This window comes from Oryza sativa, chromosome 4, assembly GCF_034140825.1.
Source record: "Oryza sativa Japonica Group chromosome 4, ASM3414082v1".
NCBI lineage: Eukaryota > Viridiplantae > Streptophyta > Magnoliopsida > Poales > Poaceae > Oryza > Oryza sativa.
In genome coordinates, this window is record NC_089038.1 from 30,951,588 (window position 1) to 30,969,544 (window position 17,957).

Sequence of the window (17,957 nt, forward strand, 5' to 3'; positions counted from 1 at the left end):
CATCTTGTACTTATTATATTCTCCTCGTGCCGTATCAAACACCATACTACCATAATTCTATTATACTCTTGTTATGATTCATGCATAGCTTATGCCATCCAAAGGGGATTTCTTTTTTGCATTTCTGACAGGGGTAGGTTCTTGCCAATTGGCAATTGCTTGTTTTCAATACCTTGGCCTACTAATTAAGCTGCAGTTCTCTGAAATCACATAATGCATCAATCAAGAGAACAATGGTTAGGCTTCTGTGGTTTGCTTTTGGATTAACGTGCCCTTCAGTGTGCTGTTGTTGGTGTCATAATTTGACACGGCACGGCAAGGCGAGATTTGGATGGCAACCATCTCCTTCATCTCTTTGTTTAGTTCTCACAGCACTTACTTCATCAAGCCAATCATTTTTCAGAGTGTTTGATTGGGCGTCATTTCCCACTTAATTAATCTTCCTACTAGTCTCTTTCACCCTTAGAAAGTGTTCTAAGTAAGAGGATAAGAGGTAAATTGTACTCAGTTTTGTTTATATAGTGTAAGAATAATTAATTTTTCGAATACAATAATAATTATTCTAAAAAAAGTTGTTTGAACAGGGATGATGCCAATAGTATTGTTGTTTATTGATATTTATATGCATCAGATATCTTTCCTTGAGGCCGTTTGTCCTTGGAACAAGTAAATAGGGGTTTGAGGTAGCAAATTTGGAAGTATCTTGCCTGAATTATGCCCTCCTGTCAACAAATAATTTCACTTTCAACAGACCTGCAAGTTGACGCCATGTCAATGTATCACAAAAATAAGACAATATCTAATACAGTCCTTATTATATGCTTCTTATACGCTTCATATTAATGTCAACTTCATGATGAAAAGAACCACAGCAAGTTGCCAAAAACAAATATTGTAGCATCACCAAGAACTCTGAAACATTTTCTCCATGCTGTGTATTTTTTTATATAATGAAAGAATTTATTAAACACAGTCAATTACATCAATGTGATACAACTGTATTGAGAACATTTTCTCCACGCTGTGTATACTCAGAACTTATTTTGTGTTCAGTGCATGGATACATTTTAATTAGTTGCTGCGCCGAATTCAAATTGATACCAATATTATCTGTATGTTTCAGTTTGGCCGTATCCAAACGAAGGGATTTGATTTCCTACTATCAGAATAGCATGCACATGTACCATCATGCTGTATGCCATTATATATGTTTAGACCAAAGTCGTGTCATTAAAAGGAGCCTAGGCTTGCCTCATGCCAAGGCAATTCAAAGCCCATTAGATTAGACCATTAACGGGTTGCTTCTTTGGGGTTGCTCAGTTCTGCTAAATGTCGACTTCTGGCATGACAGGAACCCTACAAGTTGCACCTGCCAGAATCCACTTAAGCCCACACTGGCCACACAACACATAAAAAGGCAGAAACTTTGAAAAACAAAAAACAAAACAAAGGCAAAAACTTTGCCTTGTTTCATTGATAGAGGAGGTAGAAACTTTGAACTTGTAATTTTCTGCTACTTGGAAAAGTTGGAATCCATCCTACATCAAATTCACAGTGCAAGTGAGGCACATACTGAAAAATCTTTCATTTCAGAGATTCTTCAACAGAACATAAAACGATACATCATGAATCATAGGTAAACAGGATAGAAAATACACTTGAAAAATAAACCCCTCTTACTCCATCTTTTCCTCCAGAGTTTGCGAGAATTCAGCGCAACCGCCATGTAGTATGTACAGTTTTTCTTTTTCAGACTTTCAGATGCTTATGACCTGATGCTACCGAAAATTTTCGCTCTTTTGCCGGATAGACGGGCAGGGGGATGGATGATGATGCCTGACAACTGCGATTAGACATTTAAGTACGAAACTAATAGCTATCACGTAGTACTAAAGTTGGTGTTCTTAACTTCTTATTATTAGCCGGTGTCTGCCAATCCGCGTGTCCGTGTCATGGCCGTCGACGTCTCTATTGCGCGGCCGCGATCGACGACGACCGGCTGGACCACGCCGACGGCGGCCTCCACGCCGGCGGCTTTCGCTGCTTCGTCGGGGCGCGTGATTCCTCCAGCTCGGATTTCAGAATCTCGAACATCACCTGCACGTCCTTGTATCCACAGGTTTGCACATCCTCGTGAAGCTTCAGTATGCTGCCTCCACTGCCTGCACGCACGGGCTTCAGATAAGGGTTTTTTTTTTTTTGACTAATTCAGATAAGGGTTTCGTCGCTGTCATGGATTATATCAGATATAGTCCTCCAAAGAGAAAAAAAAGATATGAAAGTGAAGTGTCTTTTTGTTCCACTTTGTAAGTGGAGAAAAAAAAAAGCATCAAATATGCTAGCTTCTTTTAGACCTTACAATTTGTGGGCAAGATAAGTAGTGTATGATAGTATTTGTTAGCACCCTGAACTATAGTTGATGTCAATATATGCTGATGCGATTTTTTTAAAAAGAAAAATGTTGATGAGTTCAAACACACCAGAAAAATAATTTGGGCACCTAAGTCAGTCCTAGGATTTGTGGCTATTTACCAACCTTGTTTTATCTGCTTTAGAATTTCAGTTTAATTTGTTTTGGCAAGAATGTCTTACTATCTGCCTACTCCAGTATGCTGAAGAGTAAGTCCTGGGCTCATGGCCCTGACAGGCTGGGACTCATGAAGAAGGCATTAAGGCCTTTAGGCCCATGTAGCACAGTTTTGGATCTATTAGACTTTGGGCCTCCAAACATACAGATGGGCTAACAGAAAAATCTAATCCAATTGCTGAATCAATGATATCTTTATTCCAAGGACAAAAGGGATGTGTCCTTGCTAAACACGCATGAGCATATCGGCATAAGATTATTTTATTAACTCTCTTTATCTCTCAAAAGAGAAAGAAAAGGTGAAGGTAAAAAAAGAGCATATCATAAATCTTGGCAGACTCCAGGACCAGAAGCTAACATAGACAAAGAAACACCTCTCAGAAATGGGAAGATGAACTAGGGAGGCATCTGATCCAACAAAAAAGAAAAACAAACAGTAAGGCAGACGCTACACTTTCCTACATTCGATATTCTACCGAGATAGCTACCTGTACTCCATCCTTATCTAGAAAACAAACCAAAGGAGACAAAAAAAAACATGAAAAGCAATTCAATCTTACTTTCTTCCTCTGTTCTTGCCAAGAAAAGTCTCTTCAATCCCTGCACTAATTAAGCAGTAACAACAGCAAGGGCTTTATTTATTCGACCATGACCCCAAACCCCAACCAAGAACGAGAACCACAAGTTACTGACATCGTGACGTCGCTTTACTATGGCCATTAACAATCCAGTGGACGGCTGGGACGAAAAGAAGTAGCACCACAGTAGCTTCAGAAAGATGCAAAGAAAAATGAAGAGACCAGTCATCGTCAGTCAGCGGTTCATCACTCATCAGCTAACCATCACACTTCTGCAACAGCAACTCAGTACTACCAACTAGCCCACTGTCAATTCAATTCAATTCAATTCACTCAATTCATCTGTTCTGCCGGGCCCCGGTTTGATTTCACTATGCGAGTATATGCAACTCATTAATCATTAGAGGCTAAACAGTAGCATGGTACTAAACTACTGGTAGTACTACCAGTCAAGTAGATGGATCAGTGTCGGCGTCCTGCTCTCCTACCATAACCGAAAGATGATGCATGCATGGCCCCCTGCCTCGAGCTCTAGACAAGCTGGTGGTTAAAAGTTGATGGGCTTACGCGTGGACGGCATTATCTCCTATTAATTGTGTTGTCGCGTGCGACGCTGGTACAAGGGAACCCTTTTCTAACCGCGAAGAAGAATCTTTGGGTGCAGATCAGATGCAGCCGCAAATCGCAACGGCTCAGTTCATACCAAAAGGTCTGAATTATTGGAGACTGATACTGCTAACACTTGCAGGGAAGCTGCAAGCAGAACAGAACAAGCAGAACGATCCACTTGACAGTACTCTACTCCTGCTGCTTTCCCGTTTGAGATTAGCTTGCAGAGTTCCAGTGTATGTGTTCAAGCAGAATCTGGTTCAGATCTGAGAAGAAGATGCAGGTAACTAACTGTACATCATGTTTGATTGGGTCATTACTGCTAGTTGACAAAGCAAGATGTTGAGATCGAGCTGGCACTAATTGGGCAGCGTGGTAGTACTGAATTTTGGACCCTAAAAATATCCATGCACCTACTGATCTTCAGTGTACTGAACCATCGACCTCGTGACAGTGTGACACTTGGTGCTCCTATTGAATAAGGATGGTACTGTAGCAGCAATGCAGCAGAGTGGTACTAGGTATAGGGCCTGTTTGGGAAGTTTCTGTTAGCTGCAGCTTCTCCTAGAATCCTCAGCTGTCAGAATCTTTCTCAAATAGTTTAGATTTCCACCCAGATTTTAAGAATATGTAGTTATACAATCTAGAAAATAAACTAAAATTTAGAAGCCAAGAAACCCAGCCCTTTCATATTCTCACCAACTAAATTCTCACTAGTTGTTTCTCAAAATCTTAAACTCCCCAAACAAAACCATAGTACTACCAATGGCAGTATCTCACTGTGCACTGCTGATAATCCCTGGTAGGTCGCTGCCATTTCACTGTCGCGTTGTACCCGCCGGGGAGGTTGACTTTCAGAAGAGCATTTAGTTTTGGTGGCTGTGCAAAAGCTGGAATTTTTGGAACAAATTCCTGAAACCCTTTGAAATCACAGAGAAATTTTGGCATTGGTGGTGGTTTCTGGTTTGGCAACCAAAAAGAGGGATCGTATCACCATAGACTTTTCATCTTGGACCCACATGTTAGGATCGAGTAGTGTTGGATGAGCTAGATTTTTGGAGAATGTTAGTGGGAGATGAGATGGTGCAAAAGGAAGATTGTTTCTAGACTTAGCCTGCAAAGTCTCATCCACTCAGCGGCATTGTAGTGGAAAAGAATCACATTCCACCATGGACAAATACTTGGTTGATGGTTGATGTGAACGAAATTGAAGAATGGTCAACACTGTAACTGTAAGAGTAAATAATTGATGGAAGAAAAGCTCTAGATTTTGCATAAAACAAAAGGGTTTCCATTTCCCAGATGGCATAAGCTCTAGATTGAGAATTACTCCTTCTCTAGAGAGCATGACCAGAAATACTGACAATACAAGATCAGAGGAAAGAAGAAGGAGAAGGAATGATGAAAACATGGGCAGTTTTGTTTCGAACAGTATCTCTCTTTTTTATAGTGAAGATTCCAAATAGTATCATGTTGGATTGTTGGTTTAGATGTAAAGTCCAGACATTATGAATTTCAAAGGGGAAAAAAACAATAAGCATGGCTATGACTTTCCAGTTGAACAGAGAAGTTCTGTATTCATCCAGGTAACTGCACTTCAATATTTTAACCTAAATAGTTTTGACTCATGATTTCACGAGTCATGCCACTTTTCTATAACTGTTTTACCGTCTCCACGAAGTAGCGAAATGATCTAGAACTGAATTCCAATATAATTCAGACCTAGAACTCTCTCTTCTTATGGGATCTCTCATGGCGTCAAGAAAAGAGAAAAGAACTGTATGGACATAGCCAGACCAAGAAGATCATCAAATCAGCAGCAAACTTGTCGGGCTCTAAGAAAGTATACCAAGATTATTTCTCCCAGAAGAACTAGCTAGCACGCCATCCTTGGGCAGCATCAAGTATGCGTGTGCGTACTACTACCAGCCAGAGTCAGGGTGATGGGGGGAGAATCGTTAGCTTGGTCGCGTACCTGGCTTGCGGGCGCGGACGCGGGTGGAGACGGCGGCCCACGCGCGGCGCGCCGGGAAGACGACCTTCTTCCGCCACCACGCCATCACCGCGCGCACCGGCGCCGGTATCCTCGCGGCGGCGGCCAGCCTCGACGATCGACGTACGCGCGCTCGACGATCTATCTCACACACCTCACCGGCCGCGCGCGCGCGCGCGGGTGGCTGCGGCGCGGGCTCGCTGGCTGCTGCTGATGGAGTAGTGGTGTGCGTGCGTGTTTGTTTGTTTGCCTCTTGGCCGCGCGCGTCGCGGTTTTGCTTATATCGTCCCGTTTGGTAAGGTGGTTAGTTACGTCGGCTGCGCGTGTGCGACTGCCGAGTGGTCTGCGTTCTCCGGCCGGAACATGTTGCGTTCTGGATTTGCGTGCTGTCGCCTTTTTATCCCGAGATACGTTTAAGCTAATTTCTAATCTAACTCTGGTAAAAATTGATCTTAATCGGTGATGAAATATACAAGATATTCTATTACCCATAGTCAATGTGACAATAAATAATCCATTGTATTATAATGAAAATAAATTCATTTTACTTCCCCTAATGAAAATAAATCCATTTTACTTATCCGAACTAATTCAATGGATCAGTTAACCCGTGAACTATTTTTTTTTGGCTCATTTTACCCCTAAACTAATAAAAATCGTTCACTTTAATGTTTAAATAACATTTATTTTTTTATTCTTTATACAAGCTGTATTTAAAACTGTTATTTTTAAGCCATATATGACATCATTATTAAAGTTCAAGAATATTTTCAAAATTTTCCATGGATGTTTGTTTGAACTTTAAATTTTAAATTTTTGATGTTAAATTAGTCTTTAGTGCTTTCGAACTACGCTAATAGTTCAAAATTTTCAAAAAAAAAAGAGAGGACTAGACGTAAGTTCTAAATGCATATGTATTCTATCAAAATTTCAGTACAAAATAGCTCAGATTATAAAATAAGCATGAAAGAGTTTAGGGGTTAAGTAATTAGGTAGAATAGTTAGAGCAATAAAATATTTTTTTCCTATCAGAATAGATAAATGGTTCAATTGATTTCTACTATCAATAAAACCCATTATGAACATCACTTTTATGCCGTGCCTTTTGCTGGGTGCGTGTTTGGAGCTTCAGTTCAGAAATTATCTTCAATTGAATTAAGGTCTAATATTATTTTTTGAAGAACACGGGACAAAGGCTATATATATACATGCTAACTACAGGTGGAATTATTGTGAGCTGTGATGACCATTCAAATTTGCAGGGGAGCTCTTGTGAAATTCTATTTGGAGCGCAAGAAAATCACATGAGATATTCAGTTGACATTCATTGCAAAAATTACAATGACGAATTACCATCTCATCAGGAGGTTCAGAACATGTGAGCACAACACACGTCTCATCAGACCCCGCTTCTTTCTCGGCCCACGCAGCCCATAACCCATGAGGCTTTTAAAGTGGCACGTGGTAGATAAATGGAGTAGGGTAGTCAACAATACTCTTATTTTGACGATTGACGCGCTACTGCTCCTGCACCCATATATGGAGTTGAGTATTTGCTTTTGAGAGCTCATCCTGTGCAAGTTGTATCACTGCGTTCTATGGCTGATTGGCTGTGCGGCCTTTCATTTTTTCCCCGTGAGGAAAGAAGAGAACAAAAATACTACCTCCGTTTCATAATTAAAGTGTTTTAAAAAATTAAAAACATATATAAAAAGATAAAACTAAATAAAAAAATGTTATGATGGGTTAAAAATATAGACATGTGAGGAATTTAAACGATGAAAGGTTATAATTTGTTAGGAAGAAATGTTGGTAGATAAATTGTCATATTTTTAAACAAATTCTAAATGCTATAATTTATTATATTTTATAACAAAGGGTTTAGCTCTTTCGTCTGTACGCTTCTCCCTTCACAGTTCATGCATCGGCATTGAGAACGTGATTTCTCTAAAACCAATGTACAAAATGGGTACAAACGGTCAAAACAACCTATGGCAGAGGCAGTTCATCTCAACCAAAAAAAAAGGTCGACATGGTAGTACTAGCAATCTACTCCCCCGTCCTAAAATAAATGTAGTTATGTACTATTTATGTCTTGACTGTTCATCTTATTTGAAAAAAAATTATAATTAGTATTTTTATTGTTATTAGATGATAAAATATGAATATTACTTATTGTGTGACTATTTTTTTTCAATTTTTTCATAAAATTTTTAAATAAGATGATCGGTCAAACGTGTCCTTACGGCTACACTTATTTTGGGATGGAGGTAGCAATATCACCGCCGGTCCCAAACAACGGCCACGTCACGTCGCGTCGAGCTGCAGCCGCTCGCGCCTCACAAGTGTCCGATCCCTGCGCCGCCACGACGCGCGGACCCAGCAGCAACCGCGCGCGCGCCGACACTTGGAGCAATTGAGCAAAGGGATTGAGATTGACCCACCTGCAGGGGCGCGCGCCGACGCACGTCACGTCCGCGCCGCGCCCACACGACTACACGAGCGGTGGGCTGGGGGAATTGCTCGCCGAGACGGCGACGGAGACGTTAGCCTTTGGCGGTATGCCAGCGTCGCCGTCCGTGGTCGCGTCATGGTTAGGTGGAGGTTTGACACGTACGCATGGACAAAACGCTGGTCTCGGGGCAACGGCCAACCGTGCGGCATCGTGTCGTGGACTCGTGGGAGATTAGAATAACAGCCACACTTTTGAATTCTGAGCATGAAACAAATAATTACACCCTCCGTCCCATAATATAAGAGATTGAGTAATTTTCACAAAACTACACATTTTGTTGTTTAAGTTGTAGAAAACCACATACACTTTGACACTTGACACTTAATAAGTACATATATTTTGGTAGTGTAGTTTCATAAAACCACACTATCAATGAATGGATTCACTCGCGAGATGACGTGGTTGTTTCACTTAGGACGAGGACATGACATCCTATTATCAGCCATCGCACGAAATTAATAGGATGTAACATCCTCATCTTAGATGGAACAACCACGTCATCTCACGGGTGAATCTATTCATCAATAGTGTGGTTTTGTGAAACTAAATTACCAAAATATATGTACTAAAGTGCCAAGTATCAAAATGTGTGTTGTTTTATGCAACTTGAAAAAAAAACATGTAGTTTTGTGAAATTTACTTAAGAGATTTTGAGTTTTTACTTGCTTATTTAAAAAATTTGTGCAAATATAAAAAATGAAAAGTTATGTTTAAAATACTTTGGATAATAAAGTAAGTAACAAAAAATAAATAATAATTTTAATTTTTTTAATAATACGAGTAGTTAAACAGTGCAAACAAAAACTTAAAATTACTTATATTATTAGACGGAGGGAGTAGTAGACGTCCCTATCCAGCTGACAGAAAAAAAACGAGAATGGATTAAGGAGTTACAGTTTGGCGTTTAGAGATTGGTTTTTGGTTGGCGGGTACCTTCAGTTTAGTACGTTTTGGTTGGTCGCTGTAGGATAAGATTTGGGCCTTGGCTTTCGAGAGGTAGGTAGAATGGGCCTTCGAGCTGTGGGTGAAAGTCTAGTGGAAAAAGTCCACTTTGACTCCCTTAAAAAGTCACCCGAATCTAATCCGTGACCCTCAACCGTAAAACCGGATAGGATGACTCCCCGAACTATTCAAACTAGTGCAATTTGACTCCCTGAGCGGTTTTGCTGACGTGGCGGTATTGACCCGGTCTTCATCCCACGTGGCGCTTATGTGGCATTACAATGAAAAATATTTTGTGGGACCCGTCTGTCATTTACACACAAAATATATTGTGGGACCCACATGTCATCCTTTCTCTCTCCAACCTTCTTCCTCCCCCTCTCTCTCCCTTCTCTCTCTTTTCTCTTGCAGCCGCACCCGCTGAACATGCCGGTGCAGTTGAACCCGTGCGCCACCTCGCCGGTGCCGGACACCGCGATGAGCCCGATGAACCCTTCGTCCAGCCGTTCCTTGACGCAGTAGTCGATGGCCTCCTGCAGCCCGGCACCCCTGAACTCCATCACGGCGGCGACGTCGCGCGCCAGCGTGGAGCGTATGATGGCCTTGCCTTCCCCCGACCCGATCAACGGCGAGTCGCCGATGCACCCGGTCATCTTGTTCATCAGCCCGCCCGTGGACATGGCTGCCGCGGTGTGGCCGTTTGAGTGCACCACTGCGCAACCCACCGTCTCCGGCGCGGGATATGGTAGTCAAACTGCTTGTACCAATTAATCACAGGATGTCACGGTTAGATGTTAGCAATTTTCATAGGCGAATTGGTAACATGAGTCGATGCGCTGATCAACGAACCAAGATGCCGTTGGCCTCCTTGGTGAGCTTCAGCATGCCAACGTTGTCCTCGGTGATGAAGTAGCTATTGTCCACGACCTCAAGACCTTGCAAACAGTGACCACAAAGAAAAAAATCAGACCAGTCCACGACCTCAAGATCTGCAGGACTCAGGTGGACCACGCTGGTAGGACGGATTCGTCCTACAGCTGCTGGTCCTGCCAAAATTCGACTGGATTCCATGGTGGCTGCGCCTTGCTACCCCACGCTGGCACTGCACTTGCATCTGCTAGGCAACACTGTGCACATGCATGTTCTCCGGGCAGAAAGAAACAGAGGCGGCACCCCCTTCCGGCGCAGACCGGGAGGCACGGCTAGGGCCGGCGGCGTCTCAGGCTTCGCCGTCTGCATTAGCCCTCTCCTTCGTCCCAGCCTGGCGCGGCACCATTGTGGGGGAGGCCACAGGCCGGACGCCCCCGCCTTCTCCGGCGAGCTGAGGCCGTCGCCGCTCCACCGCCTCTCCTCCGGCTCTCTGTCGTCGCCGCCGAAGCCGCCGCTCGACCCGCTCAAGTTCCTTCCTCCGCGCCGGCCCTCACCCTGCCGCCGCCGCCGCTCCAGATTCTGCACACCGAATCTGGAGGAAGAGAAACATACAGAGAAGGGAGAGAGAGAGAGGGGGGGAAGGAGGATAGATAGAGGATGACATGTGGGCCTCGCAATTTTTTTTCCATGTGAATGACGAATGGAGCCCATATAGTTTTTTATTTTAATGCCATATAAGCACCACATCAACAACACAGATCAGGTCAACATCGCCACGTCAACGCCACGTCAGCAAAACCGCCATCCAAAACCACTGAGGGAGTCAAATTGCACTGGTTTGAATAGTTCGGGGAGTCATCCTATCTGGTTTTACGGTTGAGGGTCATGGATTAGATTCGGGTCACTTTTAAGGGAGTCAAAGTGGACTTATTCCAAAGTCTAGTAGACTGGGCTCTGTCTTAGTCGGCCACAAGGGGATGGGCCGGTGGCTGTTCGTTTTACCCCCAAATGGGTCGCGGGTTATACGCGGGGGACTTATTTGTAAAGGAAGTTTTTTCACGGAGCACCCTAGTAGTAGTAGCAACCCTGTAATTTTGCAAAACGTGTGTAATGTTAAGAGGTCGTGCGACATGAAGACATTGATAGCAATATGGGGGAAGTTCCCATCAGGCAACAACGGTTCTGCCTGACCCTACAAAAGCATGCATATGTTGTCAGTGAAGATTTTGTGTGAAGCCTTGGAGACGACGTACCCGGGGCTGGGGTGAGCTGAGGGGGGACAGCGTAAGTGAGCGAATGTGCGTAAGCCCAGTCAAAGATTCCTATTCTAGACGGGGCGGGCCATCAACCTTCGAATGGTGTTGGTCCTACGGACCGTGAACGGATTCGCCTCTGGCCTCTGGGCACGTCGGAACCGCATGAGTTCACCGGGGTGGAGCACGGTCCGCCAAAATCAGCATAGGTTAGGTGCTATTGATGGAACATGGTAAGCCCATCTTTCCCCATATGAAAGTGCTGCAGGCACATAGAGATGTGGGTAGAGGAAGTCTCAAAAAGCGAAGGCCGAGCTGTAGGTCACGTGACCCTGTCTCCTTGGATTTCTCGGCGCAGCGGCGGCGCGTGCGCCGCCGCGACTGTGTACAGCTCCGTCTCTGAGTAGACGAGGGTGGCGGAGCGCGTTACGGCCAAACGGGCGGATGGCGCGCCGATGCCGTGGAGGAACGAGGGCGACGAGTCAGCGGGTTGTCAGAGATGGAGATTTCAGAGAAGAAATGGAGAAGAGTTTCAGAAGTTTTAGTTAAAAATTCAGAAGTTCAGAGTTAGAGTGGGATACCGGTTGGGTGACGTCGTTTAATGAAGATGAACGGTAGAGATGAGGCTATATCAAATTACCGTGGTGCATTTACGGCTGTGATCGCTTTGCTGTACTATTTACCGTTTCTGTTTGTCGTCGCCTGCGCGTGACGCTGCTTTTACTCTGCTTCCTCTGTCTCACTCGCTGCTCTGTAAAAAAAAAACTGAGATGCCTGGGAGTATATAACCCGGTGTGATGAATGGAAAAGCTATCGAAGATCATTAACCCTAGTACTTAGCTTAGAACCCTAGTTTTTCTTGTCTTGCGGCGGCTACAAATCTGAGAGAGAGTGTGTTCGTCAATTCCATTTCGGGGGTGTTTTGGTGTGGTTCTGACAAGGGTATCAGAGCACAGCTGATTCTTGGCTCTCGATTTGTAAGGTGAAGGTTGGGAGGATCTGCGGATTCCTCTCGTAAAATCCCAAAAGCCTATACAATTCGAACCGGAGGCGAGTAGAAGTGAGACAGATCGACAAGCGAGGGTTGGGGAATCACTTTGATGTGTATTCCCTGTAAAATCTCCAGAGCTTTCGACCTGACTCAGGCGGCGGTAGACCTGCGACGACGAGATCAAAAAGGGGAGAGGGTGAATCTTGGAGATAACCCTCAAGCCGAATTTCGTTGTCAGTGAACATGCCGGCTCGCACCAGGTCCGTTAACAGTTTGGATAGTGTGGATGGATTTGACGCTAGAGCTGAGATCCTGCAGCTTAGGCGGGAGATGACAGATCTGAGTAATCTGAGAGGTGAGATGGGAGAAATCAAGGACCTTTTGAAGAGTATTTGCACAGCTCTACCTGGATTTCACTCTGCTGGTGCGAGTACTAGTGGGACGGCTGGTGCAGGTGGATCTGCAGGGACCCAGGCTATGGCTGGTGCAAGTGTATCTGCAGGAGCACAGGCTGCTACTGGGACAGGGGCTTTGATTGCACCATTAGTTCCCCCTGGATTTTCATCAGTGGCACCAATTTTATCTACGGGAGGAATGCAGTCAGGAGTGGCTCTACCTCAAACTGCTGATGAGACTCAGGTAAACTCAACTAATGCAATTCCTTCCAGTCAGATACATGCTGGTATGGGAAGTGTTTTTCCATCAACAAGTCTTCCACCAATTTTTCCAATACACATGTCTGGTGCTGTTCCTTCTGTTGGACATGTGAATTTTTCTATTGAGCCAAACACTGTTAACCCAAATTTTGCACCAATATTCACCTCAGCACCAATATTCACTTCAGCTACTAGAACTCAGGCTGGTCATTTACCTGGGGGGTTAAATATACATGGAGTGGAGTCTCAGGAGGATGTGGGAATGAATCATTATGGAATAGAAACAAACCAGCCATGGAGGTATCCGCAGATGCAGCCAACAGCCAGACCTCATCTGAATGCTACAGGGATACATATGGCAAATGGAGGAGGACCTGTTTGGCCAGAAGGACCCAGACATCTGTTTGGTGGGATGCCTAATCCATATGCTGACATGACACTAAGAAGCCAGAGGTTGGAGTTAACAATATTTAATGGAGAAGATGCTATTGGGTGGTTACAACAATGCGAGAAGTTCTTTGAAATGACAGGAACACCAGTAGAGCAATGGGTGAATTTAGCCACTGGGCACTTGGTAGGAAGAGCTGGGAAGTGGTTTAGAAATCTTGGGATACCATGGCATTATATTAATTGGCCCCAATTTTACTTGATGATTTCAGATAGATTTACTGAGGCAAATGCACACGAAGCTGTGGAGCAGTTGCAGAATGTGAGGCAGACTGGTTCTGTCATGCATTATATTGATAAATTTGAGGATAGTGTTGCATTGGTTAAAAGGGATCATCCCTATCTGATTGAGTATTATATTTTGAGCTGCTTTATTGGGGGTCTTAGAGCTGATATCAAACATGATGTGTGTGGGCAAAAACCACAAAGTTTGTTAGCAGGGTACTAGTATGCAAAAGTTTATGAGAAGGCCAGTCTTGCAAAAAGGGGAAATGCTCAAGGGGGATTTAACAAGAGTAAACCCCAGTTTCAATCAGGAGGTTTCAATAATAACAAGAATGTAGGACAGAAGGGGGGCAAATACTGGAGGAGAGAGGGAAAAGAAAACTTGTTGGTACTGCAAAGAACCATGGTCTTACCAGCATAAGTGCAGGACAGGGAAGGTGATACATATGATGGAAGAAGTAGAGGATGAAGAAGAGGAATCAGGAAGTCCTGAAGAAAACCAGGAAGGGGAATATCAAACAGCACCTGGAAGTCCTGCTAAGAAAGAAGATGATAATGAAGAACAACTGATGCAGATTTCTACTCATGCAATACAGGGTACATATGGAATCAATACATTCTCTTTGATTACCTATGTTAAAGGAAGGAAAGTTGTGGCATTGGTTGACAGTGGTAGCACTAATACCTTCATGAATTATGAATTTGCATTGAGAAGTGGGTGTGAAATCATAGAATTTGACCACAATAGAGTCATGGTAGCTGGGGGAGGAATACTTAATTCCACAGCTAAAACCGAGGTGATCCAGTACAAGGTCCAGGGATATCTTTTCGGTAAAGCATTCCAGTTGATTCCTTTAAAGGGGTATGATATTGTTTTGGGGGCAGACTGGATATATGAGCACAGTCCAATTAATTTGGACTTGAAGCAGAGAACTCTGACAGTAACCTACAAAGGGCAAAATATTAATTCAAAGACTATACTGCACCTGGTGGAAAAGTGTTGATCAAGTTTTAAAAGATGAACAAAATGCTGGACAAAAATGTTATGGGGTTTGTAATTGAAGTACATACTCTCAAGACTTTGGAGATGGAGAATGTGCCAGTCCCTGATTCTGTAGCAACTATCCTAGCTGGATTTGCAGAGGTTTTTGCTGAGCCCAAGGGGTTACCACCCAGAAGAGAATGTGATCATGCTATCCCACTTAAGATGGGAGCTGAACCCCCTAATCAGAGACCATATAGAGTACCACACCAGCAGAAGAATGCAATGGAGGAAATTATAAAGGAACTCCTGGAGTCTGAAGAGATTAGGCCCAATTTGAGTCCTTACTCTTCACCAGCTGTTATGGTCAGAAAAAGGGATGGCAGCTGGAGAATGTGTGTGGACTATAGACAATTGAATGCAAGAACTATTAAGAACAAGTTTCCTATGCCAATTGTAGAGGACTTGCTAGATGAGTTGAATGGTGCTAAGGTATTCTCCAAACTGGATCTGAGATCAGGGTACCATCAAATCAGGATGGTGGAAAGTGATATACCTAAAACTGCCTTTAAAACTCATATGGGTCATTTTGAGTACTTGGTTATGCCATTTGGGCTAACAAATGCACCAGTCACCTTTCAAGCTCTAATGAATCAAATTTTTGAGAAGCTGTTGAGAAAATGTGTACTGGTATTCTTCGATGACATATTGATTTACAGCAAAAATCTGGAAGAGCATGAAAAACAATTGCAGTGTGTCCTATCTATTTTGAGATCCCACAAGTTATATGCTAAGAGGAGTAAATGCACATTTGCAGCACCAAGTGTAGAATATCTGGGGCATATAGTATCAGGAGAAGGAGTGGCAACCAAGCCCAGCAAAATTAAAGATGTTCTAGAATGGGCAGTCCCAGTGAATATAACTAAGTTAAGGGGCTTTTTGAGATTGACAGGTTACTACAGAAGATTTGTTCAGGGGTATGGTGCTATCTGTAGACCACTACATGATTTATTAAAGAAGGATAATTTCCATTGGGGTCCTGAACAGCAGAAGGCTTTTGACCAACTAAAGAAGATTATGACTACTTGTCCAGTATTAGCTCTTCCTGATTTCAGCAAACCGTTTGTATTGGAAACAGATGCTTGTGGTTCAAGCATTGGGGCAGTACTAATTCAAGAGGGCAGACCAATAGCTTATTATAGCAAAGCTCTGGGGCAGAGAGCAGCAGGGTCATCCACTTATGAAAAAGAAGCAATTGCCATTTTGGAAGCACTTAAAAAATGGAGGCATTATTTGCTGGGTAATCAAGTGATTATAAGAATTGATCAGCAGAGTCTTAAGTATATGGCTACACATAAACTTTCAGAAGGAATACAACACAAATTATTGCTGAAACTCCTGGAGCTTGACTATAACATTGAATATAAAAAAGGGAAAGAAAATGCAGCAGCTGATGCATTATCAAGGAGAGACACCAAAGAAGTGGAAGAGAAGGAAAAATGCTATGCAATCACATTGGTCTATCCTGAATGGATAGAGGATGTGAAGAGCAGTTATCTAAATGATGCCCAATATATGAAATTGGTGGATGGGGAGGAACTAAATGAAGAATCTAGCAATTTTTCTTTGGGTGCTGGAATACTAAGATACAAAAACAGGATATATGTTGGCAGTACTACTAATATCAGGAACAAACTGATACAAGCTTTCCACAAATCAGCTTTTGGGGGTCATTCTGGAGTTAAAGTCACTTACCACCGAATCAAGAAGATTTTCTATTGGCCACAGCTTAAGAAGGAAGTGGAGAAAATTGTCTCTGAATGCCCCACTTGCCAGATTACAAAAGCTGAGCATGTTCATTCTCCTGGTCTTCTAGATCCTCTGCAAATACCTGAAATGGCTTGGACACATATTTCTATGGATTTTATTGAAGGGCTGCCAAAGTCTCAAGGCAAAGATGTAATCCTAGTAGTGGTGGATAGGTTGACCAAATATGCCTATTGCAATGTCTCATCCCTATGATACCCAAGATGTTGTGCAGATCTTTATGGAAAATGTTTATAGGTTGCATGGCATGCCACTGGTGATTGTTTTCGACAGGGACAAAATATTCACTAGTGATCTCTTTCAGAATGTCTTCAAATCCATGGGAACTACTTTGAGGTTCAGCACTTCTTACCATCCACAATCTGACGGGTAGACAGAACGGGTAAATCAATGTGTGGAGGCATATCTGAGATGCATGGTGTTCCAAGAACCTAGAGACTGGCACAAGTGGTTGCCTACTGCTGAGTGGTGGTATAACACTTCTTATCACACCTCTCTACAGGTCACACCGTATGAAGCACTATATGGTGTACATCCACCTCAGAATGGGGAGCAAGCTATCCCTGGAAATGTAACTGAAGAAATCAGAATCACTGCTCAACAGAGAGAAGAGTTGATGTTGAGATTGAAAGATAACTTGTTGAGGGCTCAGAATCGAATCAGGAAATTTGCAGACAGACTTAGGTCTGAAAGAAGTTTTCAGGAGGGAGACATGGTGTATCTAAAGATGCAACCTTATAGACAGAACGCTTTTGGCTTGAGGGGATCACTGAAGCTTCGTGCAAAGTTCTATGGGCCATTTAGAATCCTGAAAAGAATTGGGAAAGTGGCTTACCATCTGCAGTTACCGGAGGAAGCTGGAATACATCCAGTGTTCCACGTAAGCCAGCTGAAGAAACATGTGGGAAATTTGGTTGTACCACTTCCTAATCTTCCATTGGTGGATGAAGATGGTAACATCAAGACTGAACCTGTCGCTGTACTAGCAAGAAGGGTAGTTCCAAGAAGAAATGAGCCGGTCACTCAATGGCTTGTTCACTGGGAAAATCTATCTCCTGAGGATGCTACTTGGGAGGACTCTGCTTTTATTCAAGCAACGTTTCCACATTTTCGACCTTGAGGACAAGGTCGTGCTCAAGGGGATTGGATTGTTAGAGATGGAGATTTCAGAGAAGAAATGGAGAAGAGTTTCAGAAGTTTCAGTTAAAAATTCAGAAGTTCAGAGTTAGAGTGGGATACCGGTTGGGTGACGTCGTTTAATGAAGATGAACGGTAGAGATGAGGCTATTCCAAATTACCATGGTGCATTTACGGCTGTGATCGCTTTGTTGTACTATTTACCGTTTCTGTTTGTCGTCGCCTGCGCGCGACGCTGCTTTTACTCTGCTTCCTCTGTCTCACTCGCTGCTCTGTAAAAAAAACCTGAGATGCCTGGGGGTATATAACCCGGTGTGATGAATGGAAAAGCTATCGAAGATCATT

At 43.3% G+C, this 17,957-nt stretch overlaps 2 protein-coding genes and 1 pseudogene across 3 annotated transcripts; 1 reads left to right on the forward strand and 2 right to left on the reverse strand.

Annotated features, from left to right (window-relative positions):
- Positions 1-938: 938 nt before the first annotated feature.
- On the reverse strand, positions 939-6,020 carry LOC4336899 (uncharacterized). 2 transcript variants are annotated; one of them, XR_001545403.3, is made up of 3 exons: positions 5,750-6,020; positions 1,681-2,162; positions 939-1,538 (listed from the first exon to the last, which is right to left on the reverse strand). XR_001545403.3 is itself a non-coding variant. In XM_015780359.3 (2 exons), exons 1-2 carry the CDS (start codon positions 5,832-5,834, stop codon positions 1,969-1,971), a joined length of 279 nt encoding a protein of 92 aa, XP_015635845.1. In that variant the 5' UTR covers positions 5,835-6,020; the 3' UTR covers positions 1,571-1,968. The 2 variants fall into 2 exon arrangements, 1 of the variants encoding a protein (XP_015635845.1); XM_015780359.3 differs by lacking the exon at positions 939-1,538 and having other exon boundaries at positions 1,571-2,162.
- Positions 6,021-9,097: 3,077 nt separating this feature from the next.
- On the reverse strand, positions 9,098-11,514 carry LOC107280661 (probable isoaspartyl peptidase/L-asparaginase 2; annotated as a pseudogene).
- Positions 11,515-12,432: 918 nt separating this feature from the next.
- On the forward strand, positions 12,433-17,955 carry LOC107280759 (uncharacterized). Its single transcript, XM_015780207.3, has one exon. It carries the CDS (start codon positions 12,582-12,584, stop codon positions 13,887-13,889), a length of 1,308 nt encoding a protein of 435 aa, XP_015635693.3. The 5' UTR covers positions 12,433-12,581; the 3' UTR covers positions 13,890-17,955.
- Positions 17,956-17,957: the final 2 nt, after the last annotated feature.

Coding starts and splice junctions, on each gene's coding strand:
- LOC4336899 (XM_015780359.3), bottom strand. CDS start 5,834: ATGGCGTGGTGGCGGAAGAAGGTCGTCTTCCCGGCGCGCCGCGCGTGG. Junction 2,163..5,749: donor CGTCCGCGCCCGCAAGCCAG/GTACGCGACCAA, acceptor CCGTGCGTGCAG/GCAGTGGAGGCAGCATACTG.
- LOC107280759 (XM_015780207.3), top strand. CDS start 12,582: ATGCCGGCTCGCACCAGGTCCGTTAACAGTTTGGATAGTGTGGATGGA.